Below are 22,642 nucleotides of genomic sequence, written 5' to 3'. Positions count from 1 at the left end.
AAATTAGCTGGGCATGGTGGTGCGTGCCTGTAGTCCCAGCTACTCAGGAGGCTGAGGCAGGAGAAATGCTTGAACCCAGGAGGCGGAGATTGCAGTGAGCTGAGATGGCACCACTGCACTCCAGCCTGGTGCCTGGCGATGACATGAAACTCTGTCTCAAAAAAAAAAAAAAAAAAAAATTTTGTCAGTGCCAAGCAGAGAGTCTAGGAAGAAAACATTATATACCACAGATTGAATGGAGCAAAGTTACACTTCCAGCCTTCCCTGGCAAGCCAAAGAGGCAGGACCTGAGGCCACTGTGGACTCAGTGGCTCCAGTGTAGCAGGTGGAAACGGGCACTTTCCACTTTCGCCTAAGGGGCTCCCTGAGGTTACTGAGGGGCGAGTGGAATAGTCCACACTGTCACGTGGAGATCATAGTAAGCAGAAAGGATGTTCTTGGGGTCAGAAATGTAGCTGCTTGTATCTTGAGGCCTGGAGAAGCCCAGGAGGAGGTGTGTGCCTTGTTCGTCACCATGTACACAGGCACGTGCATGCATGTGGAGTGTGTGAGAGAGGGCTGAGGAGGCAGGAGTGGAGTCTGGCAGCTCACCATGAGCCCTGTGCCTGCTGCAGCAACCCTCCGTCGCTGCACTCTGTGACCTTTAGTGAGTCAGACACCCCTTTGTCTTCTTATGTGTTAAATGGAGACACGCATGCTTGCTGGGTGTTCAAGCCGTGCTTGTGTTTTGGGCGCCTTTATTAATTCAAATGCACTCTTTTCATCTTTTCCCTCTGGGTCTTGTGAGAAACGTTAAGGTCCTGGCCTTATTAGGGTCTTCGTTGCTTTAGGCTTGGGATCTACACAGTGAGGGCAGGGAGGATAGGGATGAGTTATGGGAGAGATGAGACGTCTCATTGTAGGGAGTGTCACATCTTCTGTGAGCCTGATGTTCTGGTGAATGTAGTTTATCCCTGGGGCAGAGAACAGCAGGAAGGTGAAGGGAATATATGGTGAGGTGAGCGGCAGTGTCACATTGAGAATGTGCCCATGAATTGGGTATGGCAGAGGCAATTTTCCAGGCCTTGAGGAGTAGAGGTGGGCTGTAATGTGCAGGGGCCAGTTGGCGGTAGAGCAGGTGGCAACTGTTGCGGGTCAGGAGGCAGCTGACCAGCTAGTCCTCTTGGGATCATGCAGGGGTGGTACCTACATGGCACGAATGATACCATTCCCTGCCTTTTGTGTCCACAGTGGGCCACAGTAATCTACCATCTCCAGAGTCCTTTAAGTATAGCATTTTGGACTTTGATATCAATCAATTGGCATAAAAGTTGAAACTTACTGCCTGTCACCGGTGTGATGGAAAAGACATAGACGGGAATCCAGCAGAAATGACCGCCCAGCCAGGTCCAAGCTTTGGGCACTGACCAAGTGTATTAGGTCGTTTTTTGGTTGCAAAGAACAGAGACCCAATTCACATTAGCTCCAGCTAAGTTACTTAAGTCACTTAAACATCACAGTGGGTGGGGGAAAATCACCTGGAGAAGGGGAGGCTCAGCCAGCCTTACAGCACAGCCATAATGGAGGTCAGCCCCAAGAGGCCATACCTGTATCACCTGCATGTGGCTCACCTGTGTGTGGCTCAGCTAAGGGCTAACTTCAGGTGTGGCTGGATGAGGACTCTAGTGAGGTTGCTGGGGCTCTGTCTCTGGGGCAGACTCTCTCTGGGTGAAAATGTTCACATGGCTAAGCCGGGTCATGTGCTCTTAACAGGTTCCTGTGGGGATGGGGGTGATAGGTTCTAGAAAGCAGGTCACATGGGGAGCAAAGTTATCTTGGAGGTCAACATAGAAGGATCAGCCCAAGGTAAGAGTTGGAGAGGTGGCTGGGAGAGGTGCCAAGTTCATCTGTGTCTTAGTCACAGGTGAGGAGGTGGGGGGCGGTCAATAATATTGAGCCTGCAACCTTAGGATGCACGGCTTCCCTGGAAGACCTTGTGCCCATGGACCAAAAAAGGTCACTGTGGGCGGGCTTGGAGGTGATGTATATGCAATTGGTCTGGCTGCTCTGGCCACAGTCTCCCAGTCAGCTGAAGTGACCTCAGATGCCAAGCTCACCGCCCACGGTAGCACCCTCATCTCTGCGGCTTTTCTTGATCCTGTGACACCTGGCCAACTGACTAGTGGTACTAAGTCTCAAGGTCATGCATGTGTTCTGGGAGATTTAGGTTTGGATCAGGCTAAGCTGATCGCTTGGCAAACCTTACAGATTCTAGAGCGAGGCATCCAGCCTAACAGGCTGAAGAGTGTCTGCCAAGCATATGTGCTGTCTTAGGGACCATCTAAGAGCTTTGTTGCCTTGACACCAGAGCAGTGCAGCTGTCCCTGTGCAGGTTGGCACCCTGGGCTGCGCGGGTTCCAATCAGGTTTCCTTCCTGACATTGTTCCTCTTCCCTACCCCGTCAACCCCTGCCACTCACAGCTCCCTTTCCCAGATAGCAAATGCTGTCTAATGAATCATCCCAAAATGAAGTGGCTCACAACAGCAGACACCTTGTTATTGCTCAGTCTCTGTGGGTCAGGAATTCAGGAAGTTCTTGTGTGGGTCAGGAATTCAAAAAGTTATTGACTTGGGCAGTCCTGACGTGGGGTCTCTCCTGGAGGTGGCAATCAGATGGTGACTGGGGTGGCCAGGAGCTGGCAAGGACTCTCTCTTGCCACATGGCTTCTCTGTTGAGGCTAGTCTGGGCTTCCTCACAGCATGGCAGCTTAGGGCTGAAGGCTGCCTTGTGTGGGGGCTGGCTTCCTCCAGGGCAACCATCCCAACACAGTCAGGGGGATACAATGTTGTCTTTTTTGTTGATTTTTAACCTATCCTTGGAAGTTATATGGTGTCACTTTTGCTGTACTTTATTGGTAAAACAGTCACCAAAGGCCGACCTCATTTCAAGAGGAGGGGGCCTAGATCTTTCTCAATGAAAGGGATGTCAGATGTGAAGGGATTTGTTGACATGATTTAAAACCATCAGAGCTCCCCTGTCCCCTCCTGGTCAACCAAAAGTTAAAGCCCAGATGGCTTTGAGGTAGCTGGATGTGACCTTACTCTAGTCCAGCCTCCTCATTTTATTATATGTATTTTTGTTTATTGAAACTCAGGTACAGACAGTTGAGTGAATCATACTCTAGTTCATTGTTCCTTTTTCATCATTGCTTCATGCAATGACCTCTCATATTCACTCACTCATTCATTTATGCTTCCTCCTTACCCCCACATCTTATTCTCATTTTCCTCCTCACCTTCCTTAAACAATCATTCTATTCTATTTAATGAATATCCTTTCATTTGCGTGTGTTCTTATAAACATGTATTTTAATTTGCAGGTAATCGTTGTGTTTTATCTGTTTCTGCAGAGGTCCATATGTGCTGATATGCATGGATCTCACCTCTTGCCCACTTAAGGTGAGGCAAAGAGACTAGAAGGGAATAATGTGCTCAAGGTCACCCAGCGAACCAGGACCGGAATGATCCTGGCCCTCTTCCCTCAGCATCTCACACTCATGTTCCATGTGACACCTCCTAACCACTGCAATAGCTTGAAATAAAGCTTTCAAAAAATTGTGAATCTGGGGTCCAGAGAGTGTCAGAAGTGCTCCTGTTTTCTGTCGAGTAATTATTGTGTTGTTTTCTCTTTTGCCACAGGTTCCAACTATGGGAGCCCACGCCCCGCCCATGCCAACATGAATGCCAACGCGGCGGCGGGGCTGGCCCCTGAGCACATCCCCACCCCGGGGGCTGCCCTGTCCTGGCAGGCAGCCATCGACGCAGCCCGGCAGGCTAAGCTGATGGGCAGCGCTGGCAACGCGACCATCTCCACGGTCAGCTCCACGCAGCGGAAGCGGCAGCAATATGGGAAACCCAAGAAGCAGGGCAGCACCACGGCCACACGCCCGCCCCGAGCCCTGCTCTGCCTGACCCTGAAGAACCCCATCCGAAGGGCCTGCATCAGCATTGTCGAATGGAAATATCCTTTGTGCTTTGGGCTGGGCATGCTCGTGGGACCTAAACCCTGGGGCCAGCCCTCCAAGGTTCCCTGGGCCACAGACTGTGTCAGCGGTGCTGGGCTACAAATGAGGCCTTGGGCCTACTGCATCTGTATCACTGGGGTGCTGTGAAATGCAGAGTTCTGGTCCCTGCCCTAGACTTGATGAATCAGAATCTCTGGGGACAAGGCCCAGCAATCTTTTTGTAAATAAGCTGCCTGGGTCGGGTGTTTTTTCATATGATAAGCAACATTTGAGAAAATGAGCCTAAGAAGTTATGAACTATCGTATCCTGTAGCTGAACTTGCTCAGGGGCCCACTCACACATCGGGGTAACAGTCATTAGTTACGTGCTGCCTCATTCCCTTCTTTCCCTCCTGTGCCATGGCGCTGGATGGTTTCATGGCCTTCCCTCTCCTAGGGTGAAGGGGCTCAGGAGATGCAAGAGTGTAGTGGTCAGGGCCCCAGCTCTTGGTTCAAGGGCCCCGGAGGAATGAGTGGTTCTCAGTCTCCTGGAAAGTTCTAACAAACAACAGACCACGCAGCTCCACCTAAGCATGAAAACAAACAGACAACAGCAGCAAACTCTCTGGGTAATTCCAATATGCAGACAAAGTTGTGAACACTGTCTGGAGTGCTCACTCTGTCTGTATAGAAACCAGCAAATGGGCCCTTCAGAGACAGTGGCTTTGAAGGGTTGGGCTCTCACTGTGGCACTACAAGCCCCTTACCTCATCAGAATCCTGGGGCTGTAGAAATTGGAAGGACCTTTAAGCTCTGTAGATCCACCCCGACTTCCACCAGTGATGAAACAGCCCCATAGGAGAGGCTCTCCAGGGTCACGTGGTCAGGAACAGATAAGGCTAGAACCCTGGTACTGACTGTGGGAATTTTTGTAATAAGAATTCATCTAGGCAGCCAGGTGCGGTGGCTCATGCCTGTAATCCCAGCACTTTGGGAGGTGGAGGCGGGCAGATCACGAGGTCAGGAGTTTGAGAGCATCCTGGCCAACATGGTGAAACCCCGTCTCTACTAAAAAATACAAAAATTAGCTGGGCATGGTGGCACATGCCTGTAATCCCAGCTACTTGGGAGGCTGAGGTAGGAGAATTGCTTGAATTGGGACCCAGGAAGTGGAGGTTGCAGTGAGCCAAGATGGCACTACTGCACTCCAGCCTGGGCTACAGAGTGAGACTCTGTCTCAAAAAAAAAAATAATAATTCATCCAGGCAGGACTGTCAAGTCTCTCAAGGGCCAAGATAGGAACATTAGGCTTCATCAGTGAGTTTCTATGGAAAGATTTAAAAGTCTCAGGTACTGGTTGAAAGAGGATAGCCTAGAGATAAAAGAAAGTTTCTGTTGAGCAAGAAATGTAGTTTTGTAAATATATGAGGCCAGGTGCAGTGGCTCACACCTGTAATCCCAGCACTTTGGGAGGCCAAGGAGACTGATCACCTGAGGTCAGGAGTTTGAGATCAGCCTGGCCAACATGGTGAAACCCTGTCTGTGCTAATAACACAAAAATTAGCCAAGCACGGTGGCACATATCTGCAATCTCAGCTACTCGGGAGGCTGAGGCAAAAGAGTTGCTCAAACTTGGGACACAGAGGTTGTGGTGAGCGAAGATCATGCCACTGCACTCCAGCCTGGGCAACGGAGTGAAACTGTCTCAAAATAAATAAATAAATAAATAAATGTTTGAGCCCCTCAACTTAAAAGTATTTTAAGAAAATGCAATTTGAAACAAGTGGCTGCAGCTGCCTGGCTGGCCTTCCTGAGTGGTCAAGCATGATTTCAGTCCCCGGGGGACTGGGTGAGAGGCTTGACTTTGGTCAGCTCCATAGGGCTGCTTGCATAGCTGCTCACGGTGGAGTCAGGGAGTGGGAGAGCTGAGGGCCCTGCAGGTCAGGCACTTCTGAGAGAAGGGCAGCAAGGCCCAGAGAGGCCAAAGGACTTGCCCTAAATCACTCAGTTGGCGATTGACAGAGCTGGGTTTCAAATTCAGGTTCCCCTGGCCCCAAAATAAATGCACTTCCCACACCCTATGCATCCATAGTACTAGGAAGGACTAGGCAGGTCCTAGGAGATACTAGGTAGGACCAGTTAGGCACTAGGGATGGTGTTCAGGGGCTGCAGTCCAGGTGCACTGGGACATGCTGGACCTGGACCTGGGCCTAGACACCTACTTCCTCCTGGGTGCTGTGGCCACCCCTTTGGGGAAATGTGCCTTCCCACCTGGAGGAGAGGAAGGGGCCCAGCCTTAGCAGTGCCAGGTGGGTGGCATTCTAGGATTGCCTGGGAGGAGTGGCTGGACAGGGAAGGAGATAGCCTGGAGTACTAGCCAGCTAAGCTCTTCTTGAAAAAGTAGAATCTGTCACTGTCATTAGGAAGGAAAAGCAGTTTAAAAAGTAATCTGGGCCTCAAAAGGTGACACAGAGCACTTTCCAGCACTGACCTGGGTTCTCCGCTTTTCGGCCAGTGGCTTTTCTTATCTGCCTGATTGCTTTTACACATGATCTTCTGTGGCTTTAGCCCAGTGCCTTTAGCATAAAGTGAAGGATGGCTAGATGATAGTCTGGATGAGGGGAGGGGAACTGATAGCACCAGAAACCCCAAGCTCAGCTGTCCCCCGCTGTGGTGGAAGGAGTGAGGTGACATTTTCTGGGTGGGTGTTCACGGGTCTGGCTTGGCTGGGTTGTTGCCTCCTTGTCCCATTGGGGAGAGTACAGGCACAGCTGATGGGAACGAAACTGAGCAGCCTGTGGGCTCAGTGTCACTTTCCTGAGCAGGTGAGAAAAGGTTTGGGAGGCAAGAGGTGACGCGGTAGGAGAGCTAAAAGAACTGCCTACAAAGGCTTCAAGGTAATTTTAAAGTGGATCAGTATAGAGTAGTCCTTAAAACTGAGACTGCCTGAGCTTGGATCCCATCCTACCACTTGTTCTGTGACCTGGCACAAGTTAACATCTGACCCTTCTGTGCCTCAGTTTCCTCATTTAGAAAGTGGGGATCACAAGCATACATTCCACACAGGGCATTTCTGAAGGGTCGTAAGAATGTGCCTGGCACTGAGCAAGCTCTTGGCAGAGGTCAGCTTCTGTCCTTACTGTCACTGGTGCCGGCATCAGTATCTGTCTCCCATCATCACCACTTGTGCCTCATCCAGCACAAGGGCAGCAGGATGTAAAAGCTTAGTCAGTCGGTCTGGGTTCTGGTCCAGGCTTTGCTATTTGCCAGCTTGGGGTCTTGGACAGGCTGCTTTACTTTTCACACCTGCAAAGTTGGGAGATTGACAGGTCCACTGTGTGCCATCTTTTTTATATCAAGGTAGCATAGAAAATGTTCTGCAGGAAAATGGATCCTCAGAAGTACCCACATGGCTGAGGGGGACCAGTGCTGAGATAATCCCTCGGGTTCCTCCCAGTTCAGTATGCTGTGACCCTGACCCAGGGTTGCCCGTGAACTCCTCAGGAGGCTGTCTGTGGCAGGGTAGTGAACACCGGACTTGGTGATTGGGAAATCTGGGCTCTATTCTCAGCTGGTGATTAACCAGCTGTGGGGCCTTGGGAAAGTTTCTCAGGCTCTCTGGGCCTCAGAAGGTTAGACTAGATAATCTCTATGGTCTCTTTCTGCCTCAATATTCATTAACTTTGTAAGTATGGATTTCCCTGAGAGAATTATGGTGGTCCCTTCACCCCAGCTCTCCATCCCTCTCTCTCTTCCTCTTCCTGTGAGACTCTATGAGCTGGGCTGCAAACTTGGCAATGGGAGCGGGGTAGGTGGGGTTGGAGCTGGAAGAGCATAGACAGCCCTTCCTGGGAAGCTTCTCCTTGCTGGCCTTCCATGGGGCGTGTGGGGTGGTCCCGTTGGAAGGGGTATTATCACATTAGCTCATTTTTCTCTTGAGAGCATGTCCTGCTCTGAAAATGTGATAAAGAAGTCAGGGCATGGGAACCTCTGCCTGCATTGCTACTGGTGAGGGAACCTCAGACTGTCGCACTAGAGCCCGGCACACACCAAGGAAAAATTAGGCGGCCTTAGAATCAAAGCTTTGCCTGCTGAAGTGGGACCTCTGCAGACCAAAGGGGTTTCTGTGCTCTCTGTGAGACTCAGCTGTAAAGAGAACACAGCCTTCCTTCCCTACACTCAGGACAGACACCCTGCTATGTGCTTGGGGGTCTTCAGGATCTCTGGAACCTGTCAGAGAATGAGAGAGAAGAAATGAAAACCACTCTTAACTTCAGTTTAAGAGATTAAAAATAAAACCTCCAAATTTCAATGAAACCCTGGGAAAGTCTGTCTTGGAATCCTGTTCAACCCATGTGCCCTGTTGCAGGTGGGCGTGGGCCCATGGGCAGTGGGGTGTAAGCCGTGAAGGAACAGGGTACATGGTGCAGGGTATGCTCTTTAGAGGCAACCCCAGGCACACATGGGGGTGACTGAAGACCAATGCAATCTAAATAAGTAAAAGGAGGGGAAAAAAGTTTTTAGAAATCTGTGTTTACTCTGGCACGCGACTGGCCTCCACTGCTTTTGACATATTAGGGAAAATTTTGGCGGGGACCCACTAGAAGCACTTAAAAAGGCATATGTTTCTTTTCAGAATACAAGGGGCTTGGAATGCATTGTTTAAACAAAATTCTTATGAATCTTTGATTCACTTTAAAAAATACGTAGATGTATGTTTGTTTCACTTGTGCTTTCTGTGGCATTAATTTCCTTAACTCCCTTTCTCAGACCATTTGAAATAATTATTTTACTGACTATTTTTGCCAATTGTGTGGCCTTAGCGATCTATATTCCCTTTCCAGAAGATGATTCCAACGCCACCAATTCCAACCTGGTAAGTCCACCATCCTCAAGTCTCTGCTTTTTCACTCCACGGAGAACTGCGTTTGGATCACGTGGATTCAGGAATGTGGGAGAGAAGTGAGACGTGTGTTTGGCATGTGCAGAAGCCCTGTATAGCTCACATCCCGAGTGTTATTTTACTCTTTATTCAAAGCAGCACCTGTCTCATCATGGCCTGTTTTCCAAAAGAATATTCCAGTTAGCTGGTGGTGAGCTGTGTGTGTATGTGTGTGTGAGTGTGTGTGTGTTTAGTAGGAAATCCCATGAGTTGCTACAAAATGTGCTGCAAAAGTTGTGAGTGCAGGTGTTTGCTTCAGTGAACAGCTATTCTTGGGTTGTGTGTTGCTTTTACTTTGAATGCCTTTGTTCCATTGGTAGGGTTTGCTCAGGTGATCTGGAGCATTACTGTACAATAAATAATTTCTAGGAAGCTTGTAGGAATGTTTGCCTTTGCAGCCAAGATGTATTATTGAGTTAAAAATGATTTATTTTATTGGGAAAGGCGGCTTTCCATTTGGATTGTTGAGGGGCCAGCTCTGGCAATTTGGGGTTAGAATTGGTCCATGGAAAAAGTGGAGAGTGTGTTTACTTTTGGCTGAGCTTGAAGTCATTACAAAGACTTTTGCTCCGTCTGGGCATGTGAGGAAAAGAGCTCTCGAATGCAGTTGGCAAAATCGGGGCACTCCAGGATGCCCCTGCGAAAGGCACGCAGGGAAAATCCTGTCTCTTTCTCCTGCTCCATTGCAGAGACGCTGTTACTCTTCACGTGATTTCCACATGGCATGTTCGGTCATCAAAGCCACCATCTTTGCTGTGCTATCAGCACCTTCCTCTAATTAGTATGATGGAACCATCCGATGAGATGGTTTTTAAAAGAAGCAGGCAGCATATAGGATTCTCCTTTCCACAGCTCCCAGGCTGACACCATCACAGGGTAGTTTTTGTGTTTTGTAACCTTTGACATTTCCCTGGGCCCTCTCAGCAAAAAAATCTGATGCATATTTTCAACTTCTCTGCTGTTACCCTGGTTTTTACAGGTACTGCTGATGCATAGCAGGTAAGGTGTTCACTGCCTGCGGGCTGTGGTATCTCGTGGCTTGGCTTGGGGCCCTTTGTTGGGGACGGGTTCCAAAAATTTCAAAGCTGGGCACAGCGCTGAGTGATGACGTGGCTGGAGTCAGAGGGCATAACATTGGCCACCATCCATGAGGTCATCTGAGGCGTGACCTTGTCTCTAAAGGGGCAAGAAATCTTTACTGTGTCAAAATAAATTCAAGCCAAAGTGTCTCCCTGAAGCAGGAGCTCCTTCCCTTGGTTCCAGTTCTTCTCTGTGTAGCCACTTCCTTCCCCAGCCATGGTCCTCCCCACCTTCCCACAGTTTAACATTTAATCTGCAACTTTTAAAGAGGAGCCTTGGTTCCAAATAGAATCCATATCTTGTTCTTAAGCTGATGACATTTTGGGCTGCTCTAGGCCCAAGCAGTGGTGAAAGTGAGCAGAGGAGTTTGGTTTTTCTTAGGTCCTAGAGATGGCCACATGTGGCGCCTTTGCCCCTCCGTTCCCAGGGGGATTAAGGGAGCCACTTGCGTTGCTAAGCTAGACCGAAGCCCTGGGCTGGCTGAGACCCCTCATCTCTGGACCTCCTGGAGGCAGAGGGGCTTGTAGGAGAGGACAAGAAGTCACCCTGGACTTACTCTGGAGCTGGAGTGAGATTGCTGGGTTCAGATGATGGGGAGGGATGGTGGGTTTTTGTCACACCAGAGTGATGGAAGTATTCTAAAAGAGATGGTGGGGCTGCTTGCACAGCTGTGTAACTTTACTAAACATCATCAAATGGTGTACTTACAATGGGTGAATTTTATGGTACGGTAATGATACCTCAATAAAGCTGCAGGTGACTCCTCATTCTCTGCATTCCACAGTGTCACACTTTCCCTGGAGCAGTGAATGCTGCCAACTGAAGGTGGGGGCATCAGAAAAACCCCCTAAAACAGATGAATAAACATGACCTCACATCAGCTAATAAATCAGAACACGATTCTGCCCCATGGAGAAACACATCCCAAGTGCTATGACCCGGCCTCCTGGTCTTTGCTCTCTGCAGCATTTTGAAGCTGCATCATCTCTGCAGATGCCTTCTTTTTAAAACACATTCTCCTCTTGCTTCTTCCAGCTTCTCTTCCCGTGTCTACATGAATGTTTACCAGGCTTCTGTCCTGAGCCCTCTCATTTTCTTCTTCTGCACTCTCCCCTTGGGGAGCTCATCCGTGTCCACAGATTTAAGTTCACTTTCTAGGTAAATTGTTCCTAAGATGGACGTCTCCAGCGCTAAGCCTTTCCAAAGGTCTGGCCCAGTGTTTCCTGCATTGGAGAGGTCTGTGGACCAGCACAGCAACCCCTGAAGCCTGCACATCATTACAATCCCGGAGAACTCCAGCCATGCAGACTCTGGCACCCTGGTGGATCTGATTCACATTTAGTAGTTCTGGGGCATGGTCTGGGGATGTGCATTAAAAAAAAAAATTCTCATAGGGCTGCCAGTGATTAGTCAGTTTCAGGAACAACTGGCCTCTTGGGTAGAGCAAAATTTGAGTTGGACAGACCTGATTTCAAATCTTGGCTTCTCCACTTTAAGATTAAGTCTGAATCTTAATCTGAGGTTACTTAATATTTCCAAACCTCAGTTTCCCAGCTTGTAAAATGGAAGTGACCTCAGATGGTTCTATGGAAGAGTAGGGCAGGCAGTGACAGTTATATGTGACAGAATGTCTTGCTGATACCTTAAACGAACAAGCCCCAAATGGAACTCATTCTCTCTCCCACCACACGACCCTGTTCCCCGGAAGAAAACAAAACAAAGCCCAGGCAAATGCTGCTCCTTCTCTCTTTCCTTGGCCAGGTCGATGGCCTTGCTGTCACGCACAGCTGTTTCTGACATCTTCTTCCCCTTGCCATGCCCATCTGAGCAGGAATCCAGTTCTGGAGATTGTGATTTGCTATATATCACATTTAGCCTTCTTTCTAGTCTCAAAGTCATTTGTTTAGACTTCTTGTGCCTTAGTTTCTTTATTTATAAAATGGAAATTACAGTAATGACAGTACCTACCTCATAGGGTTGTTGCGAAGATTAAGTGAGCCAAAATATTTATAAAGTCCTTGGGAGAGTGCCTTAGTAAAGGCTGAGTGTTGGGTCTTGTTAATACTGCTGGATGCTATTGTTTTAATTGTCATCTTGGTCATCCTTGTCACCCTAACCCAGGCCCTGTTGCCTTTTTCTGAGACTCTTGCAGTCACCTCCTTCCTGCTGTTCTCCCTCTAGTCTCTCCTTCCTCTGGTCTAGCTCATGTGTGTGCAGTCATTTGGCAAACATCTATACCAACAGACAGTCACTATGATTAATAGGGAAGATAAACCTATAAACAGATGTTTCAAATAGTGAAAGGTCTTATAAGGGTATCAGGGTGGAAGAGCCGATTCATTTTGCTGTAGGGAAAAGATTAATGGCAAGTTTCACATAGGTTGACATATTTGCATTGCATCTCTCAACAGGAGGATGCCATAAGAGATATGTCAGGCTGAATATAAACATGTGCAAAGGCCCTGTGGTCACATTCTTTAGGATCAGAGGAAGGGGTGCTGATTTTGAGGGAATGAGAAGAGCCAGGTGATAGGGGCTTGATGGCCCATGCAAGCTCTTGGACTTAATTGCAGGTGAGGAGGAGGCTCGAAGGCTTTAACGGCAGGGGAGTGTTCTTGCAGCATGAGAAATATGGCTCAGATGGGGGCCTCATTGTTTGTGAAGAGAAAAAGAAACCTTGCCAGAGTCCAGGTGATGGCAACATAAGGATAGAGAGGGGGCAGTGGACTTAAGAGGCAAGCTTGTCTGGATGAGTGACCAGTTGGATATCTTGGGTGGAGGAGAGAGCTGGCTTCAAGGATATGAGATGAGGAGCCAGGTGCCCTTGGCCAGGAGAAAGACTTCAGGAGGAAGGTCACATCTAAAGGGCAGGGAATGATGTGTATGATTGGTGATTGTGAAGTGAGAAACCTGCGGAGCATGAGGTTGGAGATGTCCCATGGGCAGTTGACAGAGGTCTGCAGTCCAGGAGACCATTCAGGCTGAGGATGGAAACTTGGGGGTACTAGGAGGAGAAACACAAGGAGAAGCTGTAGGCGTGGCCCAGAGCACCTGCATCAGGGTGGAGCTAGACGGTAGCAGTGACCCCAGCCGGACCCTGGAGAATAGTGATGTTTGCAGAGGGTGGAGGAAGAGGAGCAAAGGAAGGGTGTACACTACGTGTCAGGAAGGCTTAGCTTGAGGAGTAGGAGGGAAACCTGCTGAGGGCGGAGTCTTAGGCACTAAGGGAACAGGCAGTTTAAGGTATCCAAGAGGGACTGGTTGGTAGTTCAAAAGCATGGCTCATGGCAACTCAAGGCCAATGACAAGAGGACTGGCCTGACTGAAAAGAGCTGAGCTTAGGCCCAAAAGTAGGAGGAGAGGATATTGATCTGTGCCGGTACCCCTGTGGAGGCCCTGAAATAGTAGGTGCATGACAATGGTTTGCTGAGATTCAATGCTTGAAACATTCCCACTGTTGTGCCAGAGCAGAATGCCTCAGATCATTTATGTACCCCAAAAATGAAGCTTGAGAAATCCATTAGTTTCATAGCTTTTTTTAAAAAAATGAAAGAATTGCCATTTCAGAGTGCTGCTCTGAGAAACAGCAAAGAAGAGATGCTGGTGCACCTGCAGCTGTGGCTCTCAAGCCCTGTGGCATAAGATCGTAGAGATGATTAAAATGCATTTTCCCAGGCCCTGCTTTCAGAGATTCTGATTCTGTGAGTCTGGAGTGGGCCCTGGGTGTCTGCATTTTTAATAAGCTCCCCTGGGGTTCTGATGCAAGTGGTCCTGAGCTGCTCTTTGAGAACAGTGACCTAGAATGTTCCCCATGGTGAGATTGGATCCACCTTCAGCTCCCTCCGCAATCAGCTCTGTCTACCCACAAGCTCCCTTTAGGATCCAAGCAGAAAGACGACACACGTCAACAGCCGAGAGCTTTCCCACTCCATTGGGTTCAAGAATAATCTATTTAGCAAAGCACACTCACACAGTCACAGAATTAGAAAAGATTCTTCTTTTCACACACACTTGCAAATTCACATCTGTGCTTGCTCCTGCTCTCAGATTCCCTCGCAAACTCATCGGCTTCCACCCATTCTCTCGCAGGCCCTTTCCTTTCTCCCACCTGCTTAATTTAATCTCCACTTATTTTTCTAACACTTTGCTTTCTTCTGTTTCCAAGAGATGAAAAGTATTCCAGAATAGAGTTTTTTAAAAAAAGATCTCTCTCTCTCATTATTTAAATAAAAAATCTGTTTGTTTTATGCTCCATCTAACATACACTTTTGCACCAAAATCCATCATCTTTGTTATCTTTTCCTCATGCTAGTGAAGTGTAATGAAAGCTGAACTGGGTCATGACATGACGTTTCTTTCTTTAGATTCACTGCTGCTATTGGTGATGCCACCTCTCTGCAGCACATCATTTATAATATGGCAGCTATAACCCCTGTCTACCAAGAGCTGTTACCTGGTAGGTGAATTGTCTGATGTCTGTAGAACAAGCTCTGCAAGCAGAGCCGACTCACTGTGTGTGGAAAACTCCCCATTCTCTGCAAACCCTGAAGTCCACAAAGACTTGGCTTGGTTTGAAATATTAAGGGAATATATTTGGCATTTGACCTTGTGCAAAGAACAGTGCATGTATTTTCTGGAGCGAGAGCTGGGCTTGAAGTGGAGGTGAAGAGAAGAGGGGATGAGGCCAGAAAAGGGATTGTCTTTTGTCTGGGCTTTCTTCCTTCAGAGGCTGGGAGAGGAGAAGCTGTTTGTCAGAGGGGATTGAGCTCGACTAGGCAGAAGGTTGAAATGTCAGTAGTACCCGTTTATTGCTGTAAAATTGGGGCAACAAGAGTCGCATCATAACCTGGTTGAGAGGATTAAGTGAGTTAACATAAGTAAACTTCATAGGACATGCCCAGCAGAGGCAAATGTGTGTTGCTCTTCGAACTCTAAACCAGGCTGAAGGCCTCTCCCCTCTGCCTGGTCCCTGGGGATAAGTCAGGATCATTGGCACCTTGTGCTAGCTTTGGCCTCAGAGGGTGGGAGAGAGGAGACCAAAAAGCTGTGCTTCTTGGCAGCTCTGACCCAGCAAGATTGGTGTCTGTGTGTGCTCACCCTTGCCTTCTGACTACACAGGGAGAGAAGCAGGGATCCATTACTGGACAAAAAAGAGCCTCAGAGGGAGAGCACTGGTGGGGAACCCCCACTCCCCCACCCCTGGGCTTTGTGTGTCTCTTGCCAGTCTGTTCAGGAGGTACCCCCATGCTCACGCAGTGCTGGATTGAATCACCTCACATGGGGCCCTGCATTTGGACCACCACCACAAGTTCTGAGACGCGTCTGAGCCCTGTCACCCCCCATGCCCTGAGAAGTGAATGAAAATGCCAGTTTAGGTTTCCCTCCTGTTGCTGCAGTGAACTGTATTTTCCTTTATCATCAGATTTGCCTAAGAGTGAGAAGTCTTTTTGTGGGGCTTTCATGCATCAACAATAATGATGATAATGAAATGAGATTTATTATTGCTATCTCATGTGTGTTGTCCTAATGCACCAGGCTTTAGGATTTGCAGAAATGCTGGGGTTATAAAATACACTAATAGATAACTGCAGGGAACAAGCCACATAGCTACTGTGTCATGTACAAACACCCTCTCCTGTGCTGTGCAGTGAGGTGTGGAAGGCAGGGTGGAGAATCTGGTTTTGGATGAGAGAATGAGCTTGACACAATGCATTGGGAAAGTGCTTCTACTGAGTCAGGTGTCCCCTCAGATTTTCCAGCTGAATGGCTGAGACCTGGCTGTGGGTGTGTCTTAAAAGCTATACCGGAGCCAGAGTGGTAGGCACTGACCTAGGAAGAGAGATCTGAACTGTGTGGCCTTAGGTCAGTCACTTAACCTCTCTGTTGGTATCCCTTTCGGCATGTTGAGTAGTGATACTTGCTTAGTCATCATAATTGCCTTTATTGAGTGACCACCAGGTGCCAGTGCTTTGCATGCAATGTTTCTAATCTCCATAACCGTAAATTATGCTTTCTACTTATTTGTTGTCTTGACGATAGAGAACGTGTCCCTCTTGCTCACAGGTGTATCTCCAGTGCTTTGGCAATAACTGGCACACATAAGGCTCCCTGTAAATAACTGCTGAGTGAACCCTGGGTGAGTGAATGGACCCTGTGTGGAGTTGTCCCTTTATTTCAGATTATAAAGTAAACTCTCAGAGAAGTGACTGGGTGAGGCAGTGGCAGGGCTGTAGTTGGAACAACCACAGCTTGGATTCTTTGCTCTGTTCCCTGGGATGTGTAGGGTTGCTGTGAGATTCCAGTGAGGTAGATGTGAAAACGTTTCAAAGGTTAATCACTCTGTAGCAGTATTAACAGATTAAACAAAAACAACAACAACAAAACTTGGTTTTGTTGCAAAATAAATTAAGTGCCAAGTTAGCCAAAGGTACTTTATTATAAGACTTCTCCAAGCCTTCAACACGATAGCAACAGACACTGCTTATGAGTTCATACCATGTACAGATGCTGTCCTAAGTGCCTTGTGTATAAATGCACTTAAGCATGATTGTAGCACAATGAGATGTTATTATCCTATTCCATAGATGAGCACACAGAAGCTCAGAGAATGCAAATTATTCACCCTATGAGAAGTAGCTATGAAGCGAAGTCATGGCCATGCAGTTGTGGGCGAGGCATCTCCAGTCTGTGTTCTCACCCATTCTGCTCCAGCTGCCTCCTTGTATGGTGAGGTGCTCTGTGAGTCCCTGGGCCAGGCAGAGAGCACATCACCTTTCCCACTCATACCATCACAGATGTCTTGAGGAATGGTGTTCCTGGGATCACCTCTTTGGAAAATGCTGTTCTGTGGAGATGCAGTGGTTTAAAACCACAGGGGAGGAGAAAATTGTTGCCCCAAAAACTGATGCCATTAGGATAAAGGACAGAGCTGAGCACAGGATGGGACATGTTGTGAGGCTGGTGTAGAAAAGGAGCAAAGACCACAGGACCATCTTCATCAGGAGCATGGTATTTCAAACTAGATGGCAGCTTCTGGATGGGTTTGTGCTTAATCTCTCTCAGTCATAAACCTGCAGAGAGCCTGGGGCAATTGTTTGACTCAGTGTTTACTCACTAAATATTTCAGAAAGAGGAGAAAGCATTGTCCGCTCTGTGTTTGCCAGCGATGGGAGAAGAGAGATGATGATTTGAGGTCTAAATAGGGTGACACCTCTTGCTCCATTTTTATCCATCTTTATTCATTTTTAGGGGGAATGTTCCAAGTAAATTCATTTTTTATGTAATAGACCCCCTTTCATATACTAAACTCCTTGTAATTTAAGTATGTTTGAAGGAAGTCTTTCCAGAATATAAAATACAAATTCCTGGATCCTTAAAAAAAAATCTGAACATATTTCATCCTTTTTCTGGGACTATACAATTCTTAGGAATTTCAATGATTGCACCTGTTGTAATGCTGGGAAGCTGTTGGGAGAGCTAGGCAACCCCCAGAGGGTCCCAGAACGTTCTGACCTGGGGAAGATTTGGGGTGTGCTTTTCATGCACCACTTTGTTGGAGTGTCAGCCTCCTCCAGCACCAGCCTGATTAATTTGCTCCCCCCTCTCTCCTACAGGCTTGGGAACCAGATGATCAAGTCCATTACAGTTGTGTGCAAAGTAAGAGTAAATAGATTCTGATTGAGGACCTACAGGGCTCACTTATGAATAAAGTGCATTAGCTTTAATTTATGGGTTTTATTGATTTTGGCTTCTTAGAAGCTGTTTTTTCCCTTTATTCTCTTTGTTCTCTCTGGTTTCTGTATGATTGAAGTTACTGGATTGGTGCCTTCTGACTAATAATAGCAGTGGTAACGTCAACCCTTATGCTGCTGGCTGCTGGCATTGCTCTATGGTCCACGTGTTAACTCATTTACTCCCCTCAACTACCACATGAGACCTTTCTTATAATTATAATCATCCCATTTTAACGAGGAGGAAGGGGCACAGGGCAATGAACTAACTTGCCCAAGGTCACATAGCTGTGAAGCATTGGAGCTGGGATTCCAGCCTGGGTGTGTGGCTCCCAAGTCTGTGCTTTTAACTGCTATGCTGTGTGGCCCCCCACTAAGGTGTAAATGGGAGGGGTATTTTGCTTTGAATATGCTCCTTTAATTATCAGGTCCTCAACTAGAGTTTATGCTGTGGGTGCGCTTCTGTCTTTACCAAGAGGACCAAGGGAGCAGCAACAATGAAGGAGGGAGTGAATGTCCTCAGGCTGGGTGGTGTCTGTGGGGTCCTAGGGGCATGCCCATGGAGCCCCCAGACCATGCCATTTGGAAAGCATAAGGGGTAGGCAAAGGGGAGCCTTTTTCATTTGCTGCTACCTGAGAGGTAGACTTGGCTTTGAGGTCATATTTTCCCAGGGATCAGTAATTCATATTACCCGAGATCCTCATCCAGACAGGCCCCCAGGCCCCCTCCTAAATAGATGAGAACCTTTGGTTGGGGTGAGGGAACCCAGAATCAGCCTGACTTTCTGAGACAAGCTTAAAACTTGAAGGACCCTTCTCATGGACCGAGTCCTTGGAAGCAGATCCTGGGAGCTGCCCGGGCCTGCATTTGAACTTGGGGACTTCATGGGACCCATGGGTCATTGGCAGAGCTGAAAGCATAAGATGTGGGGGACCCCCATGGCACCCAGCCCAGCTGAGAGATGTACTCCTCTCAAGCCGAGAGGCTCCACAGATCTGCCTGCGCACTCCAGGCTCCGTTAGAGACGTGGGAACATGATAGAGCTGTGTCCTGAATGCCAGCCTGTGAGATGGGTAGTAAGAGAGTGCTGAGCTGCGTGTCAGAACCCTGGGTTCTGGTTCCAGTTCTACCCCTGCCTAGTGCACTGGCCTTGTTACTTCACTTTTCTGAGTTTCAGGTTTCTCAACTGTGAAATAAAGATAATAATTCCTACCTCACTGAATTATGGCAAGGGCAAATGGGAGTATAGAGAGAAATGCTCCAGCCAGCTCTACTAAAAAAAAAAAAAAAAAATATATATATATATATATATATATGTAGGTACACACACACACACACACACACACACACACACACAGCTGGGCATGGTGGCTTGTCCCTGAAGTTTTAGCTGCTTGGGAGGCTGAGGCAGGAGGATTGCTTCTGCCCAGGAGTTCAAGGCAGCGGTGAGCTATGATTACGTCAGGGTGATGGAGCGAGACCCCATCTTATTTTTTTAAATGCTCTGGAAAAATGCAAAGTGTCATATAAATTTAGAGGCATTATCATGATCATTATTACTGTTACAATTAAAACTAGACAGAGATATTTATCTCTAAAATATTTACTCTTTTTTCTGGCACATTCCTCTATGAACCTTTTTCCTTAGCCTCTTCTCAAGATCACATAGACATGCAAAAGAACTAAAAGCCAAGTTCCAAATTTAGTTCCTGACCTTTCCAAGATGGATGGTGAGTGGTGTGGCCGTAACCTGCCTGCTGCCGAGAGCCTGGCAGGGCTGCTGGGGCTTGGGAGTGCCAGGCCAGCGGACCCTGGACTTTGTGTGCAGGTCTGGAGCGGACACATCCCCTCAGCAGGTGCCCTTGCCGGGAGCTCATGCAGACCACTCCTTGTTTTCTCACTGGGTCTAGCTGAGCTTCGGCACAGCTGAGTGTGGCTACTGAGCAGTTTGTTTGGTGCTGTCCTCCCACTTGCAAAGCCTTTCTCAATTGCACAGCAGAAATGATGGGAAAACCCAGGGCTTTACTCTCTGGGCTCTCGGGCACACAGTCAGAAATATGGCCTGGGGCAGCCTCTGTCTCTGGTGGCTTTGAGTCCTGAGGAACAGGGTCGGGCATCGAGTAGAAGGAAGGTCAGGATATCTGGGAGGAGGATCTCATGTCTGCACAGAGGCTTCGTCAGATCTAACTGGAAGTGCTGTGGTCCCTGTGGCCAGGCCAGCTTCACAGGGCCAGGGAGCGTAAGCCTTGGGGCGACCTGTGCCTGCAGACGGAGCCTGGTTATGTGGGGTAAGGCAGGTGGCAGGTGGTGGATATTAGACTTGAGGTCTGGGCTGTGTGCGCAGCTCACAATGTGGAGGTGCTTGAACCGTGGCACTTGGGCAGGGTTGATAGGGATGGGCCTTGTGGGTGTCAAAGGTGTCAAAGGCCAGGACCTGGCCCCGAATCCCACCTCTGCTAGACTGACCAGAGAGAGCAGGTAAGAGAATGACCAACAGCAGGCCAGGGTCACTTCACACTCCCTGCCCATCGGAGGAATGTTCCAGAGGTTATCCCGGAGAAAAGAGAAGCCCAGCATGGCCTTTCAGCCCTGTGATCTCTGCACACACGGCCCCCCTTCTGCCATGAGTGGAAGTAGCCTGAGTCCCTCATCAGAAGCAGATGCTGGAGCCATGCCTCTTATGTAGCCTGCAGAACTGTGAGCCAAATATGCCTCTTTTCTTTTTAAGTTACCCGGCCTCAGGTATTCCTTTATAGCAACAGAAATGGACTAAGACGATCCCCAAGGCCCAGACTCTTAGTTCCTTCTTGTAGGACATTTTCTCTGATCCTCCATGGCTGGCTTTGGTGCTGCCGTCTGTGTTTCCATAGCATCCTAGATGACCCTTATCTAACTAAGCACGTTTAACCTCCTGCTTACTCATCTGTGTCTCTCACTGTATTTGTTTTCTGGCACTGCTCTGAAAATACCACACATTTGGTGGCCTAAAACGACAGAAATCTATTGTCTCACAGTTCCGGAAATCAGAGTTTCAAAATTCAGGTGTCAGTAGCATTGGTTCCTCTGGGCACTCTGAGGTGCGTGTTCTGTGCTCCTCCCCAACTCTGGTGTGGCCGGCAGTGCCTGGCATTCCTTGGCTTCGAGGCACATCACTCCTATCTCAGCCTCCGTCTTCACGTGGCGTGCTCCCCTGTGTGTTTTGTCTCTCTGTGCCCAGCTTTCCCTCCTCTGATAAGGACAGCAGTTCTTGGATTAGGGCTCTTTCATCCTAATCCAGTGGAACTTCATTTTCACATTATTCCATCTGCAGAGACTCTATTTCCGAATAGAATCCAGCTGCAGCTCTCACCAGAAATGAGCCCTGTGCAAGCAGGGATCACATCACACAGATTCAATGCAGTACCTGGGGTACAGCTGGAGCCTTGTGTGTGTCCGTGAGGGCAAGGCTGGGCTGCTAGATAGAGTGTTTCTTAAAGAAAGATGTGCTTCAGTGTGGATCCTGGTCTTGACTGGGCTACTGCCCTTGTCTGTTAGCTCCAGACAGGGTGGGCTTCTGTACCCGTTTACAGCATAGCTGCCTGAAGGACAGTGGCGTGTTTGGCGGAGATCTCTTGCACCCCTGAGGGCCTCCAATTATAGCTTAGTCCTGCAGCTTAGCACCAATGCCTCCCCATTCTCTGTCTCTTTTGTCCACTAGCCTCAGACATGCACCCTAAGATGGGAGGATGCAGAGTATGAACTGGAGGTGTGGATGCTGAGGCCACTCCCAGGCCACAGCAGGCCTTGTGCGATGAGCCCTGGCTTCTTGCTTCTGGCTCCCTAAGTACCGAGGCCATCCAGGGAAGGGCTGGCCTCCTTCCTGGCTCTCAGGGTGCTGTGAATCAGGTTTGGCAGGGGTCTCAGCGGGACTTATCTCTGCCACAGTTCAGTCCAGACAGGGTGAGCAGTTCCCAGTGGACCAGCGGTGACCCAGGCAGCTTGCTCCACACCCTTTGGAGGGCGTCCCTCCCTGCAGACCCCTCACTCACTGCCCATGTGGCTGTGTGTCATCATCGTGTTTTGGCAGAGCACCTGTCCCATAATCAGAGAACCTATGTTCTGGGACAGGGACAGGCCCGGCTCATTCTAGGAACAGTCACGGGGGGTGGATGATTTGCAGAATGGTTGGAGACCCTCTAGCAAGAGGATCCATTGTTCACGGCTATAGGGGTGATTTCTTTGGGGTTGCAGACAAGGGCCTCCCAGTCACTCTTGGTTTGAAATCAGTTCTTAACACAGTTCCCGAGACATAGAAGGCACTCGATGAGTATTTGCTGAATGAGTATGTGAAGAAGAGAAGCTGTTAATGGACTGGGAATTCTGGCAAGGTGTGGCATGGCTGTGAGAGCACGAGTGAGAGGCCAGGAGGCCTCCACCCCCGACCTCTCTCTGCTCCTCACCAGCTGGGTGACCTTGGGCCAAGTGTCTTTGCCTGTCTTTACCTCTGTTTGTTCATTTTTCATAATCTAGGAGAGGAGTATGTCCAGAGGATTCTTTTATGTAGTCTTTTGCCTGACAAGTAGACCATTTGACTTGATATCAGCACATTCCTTCATGCATTCATTCCGTCATATTTATTAAATGCCTACTGTGTACCAGGCTATTTGCTGGAAATGCAAGATGTGCAGAAACAAGGGTGCACAGGGTCTCTGCCCTCATGGAGCTTACGTTCTTATGATGCCAGTCAGTAAGCAACTGGCAGCTTCACACAGCCGATGCTTTCAGAGCATTGTGAATATTAATACTACGGAGAAACTAAAGGAGATAATGCAATGGAGAGTTCCAGGGTGAGGGCCCACCTGGAGCGAGTAGGCAGGGAGGGTCTCTCTGAGGAGGTGGCACTGGGCTGAGAGGTGGTGATGAGATT

The 22,642-nt window shown here is 48.6% G+C and overlaps 1 protein-coding gene across 50 annotated transcripts in view; it reads left to right on the top strand.

The window, feature by feature from the left end:
- Positions 1-22,642, top strand: part of CACNA1C (calcium voltage-gated channel subunit alpha1 C) — a 700,658-nt gene that overhangs the window by 133,252 nt on the left and 544,764 nt on the right. For all 50 annotated transcript variants that reach the window (XM_064377545.1, XM_064377576.1, XM_064377544.1 and 47 more), the window contains exons 2-3: positions 3,679-4,001; positions 8,755-8,859. In XM_064377545.1, the coding sequence (XP_064233615.1) occupies positions 3,679-4,001; positions 8,755-8,859 (428 nt within the window). The remainder of the gene's footprint in view (positions 1-3,678; positions 4,002-8,754; positions 8,860-22,642) is intronic.

This window comes from Aotus nancymaae, unplaced genomic scaffold (genome assembly GCF_030222135.1).
Source record: "Aotus nancymaae isolate 86718 unplaced genomic scaffold, 86718_ANA_hifiasm-v0.15.2.pri h1tg000016l, whole genome shotgun sequence".
Taxonomy (NCBI): Eukaryota; Metazoa; Chordata; class Mammalia; order Primates; family Aotidae; genus Aotus; species Aotus nancymaae.
This window is presented reverse-complemented; position numbering and strand designations above follow the sequence as displayed.